Consider the following 10,431-nt stretch of genomic DNA (forward strand, 5'->3'; position numbering starts at 1 on the left):
CGCGGCTTATGACGATCTTTCCACTATTTGGATTGTAAAGCTTGTAACCTTTGGAACTTGAGTCGTAACCTACAAACACGTATTTCTCACTTTTATCACCGAGCTTTGTTCTTCTTTCGTCTGGAACATGGGTGTAAGCAATACTTCCAAACACTTTAAGGTGAGAGATCCCAGGCTTCCTTCCACTCCATGCTTCTTGTGGTGTCTTCTCGTGCACACTTCTTATTGGGGAGCGATTTGTCAAGTAAACCGCACATGCCACAGCTTCGGCCCAAAACTCCTTCGGTATCTTCTTGCTCTTGAGCATGCTTCGCACCATGTTAAGTATGGTCCGGTTCTTTCTCTCTGCTACTCCATTTTGTTGTGGCGATCTTGGCACAGTCAGAGGACGACGTATTCCATGGTCTTCACAATATTTGTTGAACTCATTTGAAGTGAACTCTCCTCCTCGATCAGATCTTATGGCCTTAATAGAAAGACCACTTTCTTTCTCCACAAAAGCTTTGAACTTCTTAAAGTTTTCAAACACTTTTGACTTCTCCTTCAAGAAGTAAACCCATGTTTTTCTTGAATAATCATCAATAAAGAGGAGAAAGTACTTACTCTTACCAAAAGAGTTGGGTTTGATTGGTCCATAAACATCGGTGTGTATGAGCTCTAGCGGCTTTGTGGCTCTTGATGTTGATTCCTTTGGAAAGCTTTTTCGGAATTGCTTCCCAATTAGACATCCTTCGCAGAGTTGGTCTGGGTGGTTGATGCTAGGAATTCCTCTCACCATCTCCTTCTTTACCAAACGTTCTAGACCATCGAAGTTGTGATACCCAAATCGTAGATGCCATAGCCATGAAGAATCGGTATAGCAAGCCTTGAGACACTTTTCCACATCATTTTGAATGTTCAAAAGGAACATTCTATTCTTTGACATAGGCACCTTAGCAATCAAGTTATGTCTACAATCTCTTAAGAAAAGACTATGTTCTTTCAAGTGGATGTCATAGCCTTCCTCTAATAATTGTCCCAAGCTCAAAATATTATTCTTCATGTTAGGCACATAGTAAACATTGGATATGAATTGATGACTACCATTCTTCAAGCGTATGAGAATTTTACCTTTGCCTTTGACCGGTATCTTCGAGTTATCTCCAAATGAGACATCGCCAGTTGCCGCTTCATTGATCTCTACAAACATGCTTCGATCACCGCACATGTGGTTAATTGCGCCAGTATCGAGGTACCACTTGTTTCTTTTATCTTCAACTTGGTTTTGACACGCGAGTAGCAAAGTTTCTTCTTCTCCACTTTTTTCTTCTACAAAGTTAGCTTTCTCTTCAACCTTCTTCGAGAATTTACACTTGGATGCATAGTGACCAATCTTGTTGCAGTTGAAGCACTTGATTTGTGATTTTTCGTACCTCGACCATGAATTTCCTCTTCCACGACCTCTTGTCGCTTGTGGATTCCAACTTCTTTCTCCATTGTTGAAGTTGTTAGAGTAGTTGTTGTAACCTCCTCTTCCTTCTCCTCCACGTCCTCGTCCACGTCCACGATCTTGGCCACATCCTCTTCCTCTTTGGCTCTTGTAGTTTACATAGTTTGCTTCCTTTATGTTGAGTTATAGTAGTTGCTCTATAGCCTCCTTTTGTTTAGTTTTTCTCTTTTGTTTTTCTTCATATGCTTGTAAAGAACCCATGAGTTGCTCTATGGTCATGGTCTTTAAATCCTTATTTTCTTCAATGTTGGTAACAATGAAGTCAAAACTTGAATTTAAAGTGCGAAGTATTTTCTCCATGACTTTCACATCATCAACATCTTCACCATTTCTTTTAAGTTGATTGACTACGGCTAATACTCGAGAAAAATAATCAGAAATTGATTCGGACTCCTCCATAAACAAACGTTCAAAGTCACCTCTAAGAGTTTGAAGAAGAATCTTTTTTACCTACTCAACTCCTTTGTTGCAAGTTTGAAGCTTGTCCCATGCTTCTTTGGCCGTCGTTGCGTTAGATATCTTCTCAAAAGTATCTTCATCCACCGATTGATAAATGAGGAAGAGAGCTTTCTTGTCTCTCTTTCTTGACTCCTTCAATGTATCTTTTGCACCTTGGCTTAGTGAGGCTTCATCTTGCTCCTTGAAGCCTTTCTCAACGACATCCCACACATCTTGAGATCCTAGTAGCGCCTTCATCTTGATACTCCAATTATCATAGTTGTTCTTTGTGAGCATCGGCATTTGAAAAGGGAAACCTTCATTCGCCATCTTTTGAGGACCTTGAAGCTCTGATACCACTTTGTTGGAATTAAGGTTGTTTTTGTGTGTAGGACAAGTGTTTATAAATATTGGAGGCTTGAATAGAAACTTGATAAGTAGGAGAATTCTTTATGGAAGAGAGAACTTTGTATTTTGCTTGATACAAATGTGTGAGATTACATCTCTATTTATAATACTCTAAGGAGAACTCTAGATTCACTAATTCTAGAGAGTTCTCAACTCTAGATATCTAAAGAGTATTCTAGAGAATATTACAACCATAAGAAATATCTAGACACTCCAAACACTACAAGAATTCTCTAGAAACACTATCCAAAATTATCTAAGCCCAAAATAACTAAGCCCAAAATACCAAATAATAAAGAGGCCCAAATCAAGTTTAATATTTCAACATCAACTTCTCAATAGATCGATCAAATTTTTCTTCGACTTTTGTCGTTCCAACACCAATTTTTATTTTGTCCACTTCTGTATGATAACTGATTTAATGTATGATATAATATTTTAGGTGTTAAACAACACAGCACTGAAGGCTCAACGAACAAGTGCTCAAGAGTTCAATCACTAATTTCCTCATTGTGCCAGTTCTAACATGAAGTTTAATGTCAACAAGGTAAACATGACCTAAAGCGCTCTAGCATGACATGAACATGATATGTTAAACATCATACCATTCAATTTCATGACGCTTTGCTCAACAACTACAATTCAGAAAATGAAAGTCTGTTCTTAACATATTGATGACCATTAATTATTGAATAGTGGGATCCTTGATCCTTCCAAGAGTTCAGTTGTGGATTGAATAAGATCTTTCAATAATATTGTAATTCAAATCAATGTAAATCATACAATGTTGGAAGGAAAGAATGAACTAGTAACAGAAACATGGCATAATTCATTATAAATAAATATCATACACTACAAAATCACGAGTTGACATTGTTCATTTACTTCATCTTTAAGATGCTTATGAATAAGATTCCGTTCAAACCAACAACAACCATTGGAGCCCTTGTTAGTCCATGCTCCAGCACCTATATAGGAATTGTGACGAGAACTGAAAGTAATTTTCTTAAGCAAAACCGCACTCCTCAATAGATGAGTTGCTAACTCAATTACATTTATGGAGCAAACACAGCCATGTAATTCCACATATTTTAAACCATTGTGAAAAAACCTGACATACTTTCTTCTTTGTCTCTGAGCTCCAACCAAATGTGATATTTTCGTATGTCCATTTTTAATCTGAAAATAGAACAATAATCATAATATTAAAATATATTTAAATACACAAACATTATAAAATTTTATCAGGCATATATAACAAATACAGAGCTTAAAATAGGTGCAAATTTCAACAAATTGGAGTAAATATTAAATAAGGAAAATGAAACTTATAGTTCAAGTTAAGTTTAATTTCATAAGCTTGATTTACATAGGACTATTTAGAAATAATATTTGTATAAAAAAGGTAAATTGTAACATATTAAAAAATGGAGAATAAGGTTGGATAGCTCACTGTTAGAGAAAGTTTTTGGAGATGCTGAGAAGCCATTGCAATATCTAAAATCCAAAAGTAATCCATATTAGGATTATATGGACCAACAATAAATAATTCCAAATGTCTAAGATTTTGAAATCCAACCACATCCTTCGTTAACTTGGTTATCTGATTACACAAGTAACATTTAAAGTGAATTAAAAGCAATTAAAGGATACCTAAGAGTGAGAGACACGTAAATATAAACTAGTATGTATGGGTTTTGAGTGACTCACCTGTGAAAACCCCATATTCATAGTTAAATTCTCAACCTGATGTAATTTTGCAATTGTACCAAAGCTATATACATTTATCTCTCCGATACCTGCATCCCAAAAAACCTTCAATAACTTTGGAGCCTCGACAGAGATTATGGGCCTCGTGCAATTGTGAACTCTATATTCAAAGGATGAGAGATTCAAAGCATCAATATCTATCTTATGAGAATCATGATTCCGAAAGTGACAATCAATTATGCTCAAATTACGCAGCTTTGAACTGATAAGTTTCATATCACACCAGAAATCGCATTCCTTAAAGGTGACATCTTCAAATTGGGGACATTTGGAAAACAAAAGAGTTACGACATCAATTTGAAGATATTCACGGAGTCCATCCAACACAATTGTTGTCACATTTTTCAGTCCAGAAAAGTTAACAAGTTTAGAAATTTGAATACATCTGTAGTTAAACTGGGATAAGGTATGAGACTTAATGTTCAATATGTGCAATCTGCTTGAATAGATACACTTTGAAGAATATTCAATGGATAAGAGATTAGATGCAATGATATCAATTTTTCTCGCATTTGTGGCCTTTGTAATGATACGCCCGCAGTCAATGTTCAAATGAAGCAATGTTGTACTCCTTATTCTTAAATCAGATAAGAAGGTACATTCGTTAAGAGTAGGGGTGGCAAAATGGATGGATTGGATGGATATGGATTGGATTGTTAATGGATGGATCAAACAAATCCATTAATCCATTGACAATCCACTAATATGTCCTTTAAAAAATCCAATCCAATCCATCCATTAACAATATAATCCATCCGATCCATCCATTAACAAATTTTCAATGGATGGATATCCATCCATCCATAAAATTAATATAATTCATTTTATTACTAAATATTTATTTTATTTTTAATATTTAATCAAAAAGTATCTTTCATAATATCTTCTCTAAACTAAATTTTTTAACCATAATATTTTTTAAATGACATGATTATCTCCCTCTAAATATATATATAAAAGTTGATAAGCACACAAACATAAGAAAATTGGATTTTATAGTCTTTTACGGTAAACATGTAATAATGATCTGTACTAAATTTTATACTGTTTAAGATATCATTGATATCTGAATTACTATAGTCGTACAAAAGGAATACAAAGGAGCAAAATTGACGATAAGCACCATTGAATTGAATTCATAAAGATAAATTACTATTTCAATTTTATATTACAAGATAAGCTTTATTGAATTGGATTCATAAAGATAAATTATGATTTTATTTTATATTTTTAATGCAGACAAAATTAAGACAAAATTAATTGCAGAAACAAAATAAAGAAGATTAAATTAGAGTAATACTGTAATAGGAATTTTTTTAAAGAATACAATCCAATGGATTGTAAGAATAGATTGGATGGATTAGATTCATCCATGACTTTAAATGGATGGATTGAATCCAATCCATTAACTAACATTTTATCAAATGGATGGATTGGATGGATTATTTAGTGGATGGATTGGATGGATAATTGCTTAATGGATTTAATTGCCACCCTTAGTTAAGAGTGAAGTTCTCAAGATGGATGCAGTTAAAAAACAGGTCCCGAAACATACTCTGCTTCAAAGGAACGAGATGCAACACAAGAGTTCTCAAATTCTTCAATCCAGAAAATTTCATAGGTGCTGCTATGTGGCAGTTCTGTAGGTGCAGATATGTCACAGAACTAGTGCCAGACAAGAAAGGAAATAAAAATTTGTATGGCTGTATTTTTAAATCAGTATCATATCCGAAGAGGAGCTCAATACGATTGGCACCCTTAAGAACTCCTTTGTGAATCAATCCATCAATGGCATAAGTATGATCGACACCTAATGGAAAATTTACTCGGATTGAACTGATCATGTCACCATGGTATTTCTGCATGAAATTATCTAAACTTGCAGCAAATTGAGATTGAAGGTGTTGAAAGAGTGGAAGGGTTTTTAGTAACACTGGAACTGTATTATAGTCAAAGATGTTAGGAAGATCAAAATTGAGGTCCTTCCTTAATTCCCATTCGTGATACCATTGTTTGGACAAAGCACTGGTTTTCACCAAAGTCTTCAAACTTAACTTGGAAAAGATATGCGATATAACACAATCAGGCAACTCAGTCGACTCACTCTTGAGTTTCTTAACGGTATTCATTGTTGCAAACAATAATAAACAAACTTTAGAATTTGAATTAATTGCATGGTTTTAAATTACACTTCGGTAATTGCGGTCGCAATACTGCAGATGCGGTAGCCTCCACAACGGCATCGGACCGTAATTGCAGTGTGATTTTATTAATTTGAGAATGATAATACAGCATGTAGTAATTATAATTGATCAGTTACAGAACGAACATGACCTACCTCAGAAGTGGCGGTCGAATCTACAAGGGTGTTGTTGACGTGATGATTTGTGTTTTGGATGGAAATCCTGGACAAGTAGGATTTCTATCAGTTTAGAATTAGGGTTTATTTCTTCAGTTTAAATTTCCGTTCTAATGCCTTGACTGGTCCTCCTTATGGGTTTTGACACATAGGCGGTTTATTTGGTGATTTTAAAATCTAGACTTTTTTTTTTGAACTTGTTTTAAAATCTAGACTTAAATGCATTTTTAAATTAAAAATATATATTTATAATTTTATATGATATTGTACATGTGATGTTATACGGCATATATGTTATACAATGCCAAAAAGAAAACTTAGTTAATAAATATAATAATATTTATTAAATAATCTACAACAATGAAACTTCTGCAACCAAGCGAAGAGGGGTGGAGCGAGGTGTCTAGGAAACATTTTCGGAACTGGGTATCCTCGTGGGACTCTTTTCCTCTGGGCAAGCGAAAGGTGGTGGATGGAAGCGTCAAGGTTGTCTCCATTTATTTCTCCGAGTTCCCTGAGAAATGTTGTGCTAGGGATTTTTTTTGAGCTCTTCGGATGTGTTGGTGAGGTGGTGAGGTCTCGATAGCTCCGAGGAAGAACATAATTGGTAAGAAGTTTGGTTTTGCTAGGTTCATTGAGGTGGAAGGATGCGAGACTTCTTGCGGTGAAATTGAACAACATTATGGTGGAAGGGAATAAGATACATGGGAATCTTCCGAGATTCAACAGGTCTGGGATGGAGGGTGGATCAAATGGTCTGAAAGATAGAAGTTTTTCGGGGTTTCTGGTTTACAAGAAACAAGTTAATAGGAAGGAAGAACGCTTTTTCGTCGGGTTGGGTACAATGAAGGAGGGGTTGTCTTTTGCTGATGCAGTATCTAAGAAGAAGGTTGGGGCGGAGGAAGGAATGGTGGTCGGAATGCCATACACAGGGAAGGAGCAAGATATGTCTCGTTTTTACAAAGCCAAGCTAGGTGAAGTTGTTATTTCAGGGTCCTCTTATAGACTGCAATCTGCCTTGGAATTGGAGGGGCTTTACAATATCCGTTTAACTGTGTTAGGGCCTAATTTTGTTCTGATTGAAGAGGAGATTCTGGGTGCACTGGCGTTTTTCCTTGACGATGCAAATTCTAACTGGAAGAAGTGGTTTAAGGCAATAACGGAGTGGAAAGACGATGTTGCTGATACTGATAGGCTGATGAGATTGAAGGTGTACAGGGTTCCTTGCTGTGCGTGGCAAAATGATTTCTTTGTATCATTGGCGAATTTGTTCGAAACTTTCGTTTGTTTGGATGAAAGAACTGTTGCTGGTGAGGCTTTTGATGTTGCGACGATCACGGTGAAGGTTCACATTCATTTCAATCTTCAGAAATTTGTTTCAGTGGTCATAAATGGAAAGAAGACGATGTTGCACGTTCGCGAGGATTTCTCTTTTACGCAGCCTTGTTCGGGTATTCTTTCATCTCAATTATCTGGTTCGACCTCTTCCGAATCTTGGGATTCAGACGAAGTTTGGTCGTGTGATAGTGTAACAGGTGAGACGGAAGACGAAGCGGAATGCGAAGACTCTATAGAAGAATTCTCGGTTAAACAGTTGGGTTCGGTGAAGAAGGTTAATGAATGTAGGGAGCAAAATCCTGGTATTGAAATCAGTGGGGCAGGGGCGGTTCTTTCGAGCAGTTCTGGAAATTATAGGGGCCAGCCGAAGGATATCATGGAAGGATCTTTTGAGAGCAAGTTGTTTGCAGTGGTACCACGGGCTGAGACTTCTGTTCCGGAACAAAACGAGATGTCAAAGGGGCCGACGGAGGAGAAAGTCAGTTGTTATTTAGTTGTTAAAGCTAGTAGGCGGGGAAAGAAGGTGAAATATCGAAAGATGGAGGAATTAGGTAGAAGAATGTGCAAGGGGCTAATAAGGGCAAAGAAAAGAAGGTGTCAAGGAAGGGTAATTATGTGTTGAGCCTAAATAATACAGACTGTAATAATATAGCTACTTCTTCTGGTGTGAAGCAAAGGGACATTATGAGCAGTTGGATCTTTCTGACATCCATAGAAACAATCAGAAACAGTGGGAATTTCTACAAGGAGATAATGGAGGAAAATTGTTGTCCGCAATAAAGGTGTTGGGTGTGGCCAAGAGTAGGGAGGAAAAAAGGAGTGTGTTCAACAAAATTGATAGTTTGGTGAAGGAGGAGAATTGTTTTAGATTAGTCGGGATGGAGAAGACTAATGGTTCAATATGATAATTGGTTCTCTTAATATAAGGGGGGAGGAAACGCTCTAAAAAGAAAAAGAATTAGTTCCATGATAATTAAAGGGGGAGCGGATGTCTTTATGATTCAAGAAATGAAGTTATCTTCTATGCAAGATTTTTGGGCGAAGAGTTTGTGGAGGAATTCTCATATCGGTTACTCTTACTCTAATTCCAATGGCTTGTTGAGTGGTCTCATTACTCTTTGGAAGGAAGGGTCGATGGAGGTTGTGTCTAGTTTTAAAGGGTATGGTTATTTGGGGATTAAAATATTGTGGAAGGATTTTCTTTATTATATTGTGAATGTTTATTCACCTTGTTGTTTGAGAAAGAAGAAAGCGTTATGGGAGAGATTGTTGAGTGGTTGATGGGTGGGGATTTCAATGCCATTAAACATCGTAGTGAAAGGAAAGGGAGAAGTATGTTTGTTAATGATAACGAGAGCAATTTTTTGCGGATATTATAGGGGAAAGTGGTTTGGTGGACATTCCTTGCAAAGGAAAGAAATTTTCTTGGTATAGCGGAGATGGTAAGACTATGAGCCAGATTGATCGTTTTATTGTGTCGGATGTTATTGTGAATAGATGGAATGTTATTGGTCAATTGATGGTGATAGAGATATCTCAGATCATTGTCCTATTTGGCTTGTTTTGGATAGTAAGAATTGGGGCCCTAAACCTTTCAAGTTCAACAACAAATGATTTTCCTTCAAATCTTTCATTCCGTTTGTTGAAAAGGAGTGGAGAGAGATTGAGGTGGAGGGGATAGGAGATTTTGTTCTAAAATAAAAACTTAGAATTCTTAAAGAAACATTAAGATGGTGGAACAAAGTTGTGTTCGGGAAGGTAAACTTGGAGGTGGAGGATAAAGTGAGAGTTATTAAAGAAGCCGACGAGTGTTTGGAACAAGAGAATGTTGATTTTGATCCTAATGTCTTTTTTAACTGTATGGAGGCAACGAGGAGTTTTTGGTTGAATTTGAGAATTAAGGAGAGCATCCTTGCACAAAAATCCAAAGTTAGATGGCTCAATGAAGGGGATTGCAATAATAGGTTTTTTCATAACGCTATGAAGGAAAGAAGAAGAATTAATCACATTGGCCATATCTCTTCTTCGGGTATTCTTTTTGATTTGGTGGAAGAAGTAAAAGAGGAAGTTTGGAGACACTTCTCTAATAAATTTGTAGAAGCCGAGAGGGGGAGGTGGGTGTTGGAGGGATTAGAGTTTGATAGCATTAACGAAGAGGAGAAGATGTTTCTTGAGGAACCTTTTCTAGAGGAGGAGGTCAAAGAAGCGGTATGGGGTTGTGGGAGTTCTAAGAGTCTGGGTCTTGATGGTTTTACTTTCTTGTTCATAAAGAAATGTTGGTTCTTTCTAAAAGATGATTTCCATCGTTTTTTCGATTGCTTCCATGCTTGTGAAGGTTTATCAAAGGCAATGACTTCTTCCTTTTTGTCTTTGGTTCAAAAAACTCTTAATCCGGTTTCTTTGGATGATTATCAGCCTATTTGTTTAGTGGGTTGTTTATACAAAGTCATTGCTAAACTCTTGGCAGGTAGATTAAAAAGGATCATATCTTCTTTGATTTCTCCGTGTCAAAGTGCTTTTGTCCCGGGGAGACAATTGCTCGATGGATTTTTAGTGGCAAGTGAGGTGGTGGATTTTGCTAAGAAAGAGGGGAGGAATTGTTTTCTTTTTAAAGTCAACTTTGAAAAAG

The 10,431-nt window shown here is 36.5% G+C and overlaps 1 protein-coding gene across 1 annotated transcript; it reads right to left on the minus strand.

The window, feature by feature from the left end:
• Positions 1-3,187: 3,187 nt before the first annotated feature.
• On the minus strand, positions 3,188-6,234 carry LOC131614753 (uncharacterized). The gene is made up of 4 exons (XM_058886308.1): positions 5,615-6,234; positions 4,046-4,718; positions 3,789-3,938; positions 3,188-3,514 (listed from the first exon to the last, which is right to left on the minus strand). Exons 1-4 carry the CDS (start codon positions 6,232-6,234, stop codon positions 3,188-3,190), a joined length of 1,770 nt encoding a protein of 589 aa, XP_058742291.1.
• Positions 6,235-10,431: the final 4,197 nt, after the last annotated feature.

The sequence above is a fragment of the Vicia villosa genome, linkage group LG6 (assembly GCF_029867415.1).
Source record: "Vicia villosa cultivar HV-30 ecotype Madison, WI linkage group LG6, Vvil1.0, whole genome shotgun sequence".
Lineage (NCBI taxonomy): Eukaryota > Viridiplantae > Streptophyta > Magnoliopsida > Fabales > Fabaceae > Vicia > Vicia villosa.

What these genes read in the sequence shown, in the direction of transcription:
- LOC131614753 (XM_058886308.1), bottom strand. Translation starts at nt 6,234, where the DNA reads ATGAATACCGTTAAGAAACTCAAGAGTGAGTCGACTGAGTTGCCTGAT. An exon ending in TGCATCCATCTTGAGAACTT is followed by an intron (nt 4,719 to 5,614) that starts CACTCTTAACTA and finishes TTTTGCCACCCC; the next exon opens with TACTCTTAACGAATGTACCT. An exon ending in TGAATATGGGGTTTTCACAG is followed by an intron (nt 3,939 to 4,045) that starts GTGAGTCACTCA and finishes TTGTGTAATCAG; the next exon opens with ATAACCAAGTTAACGAAGGA.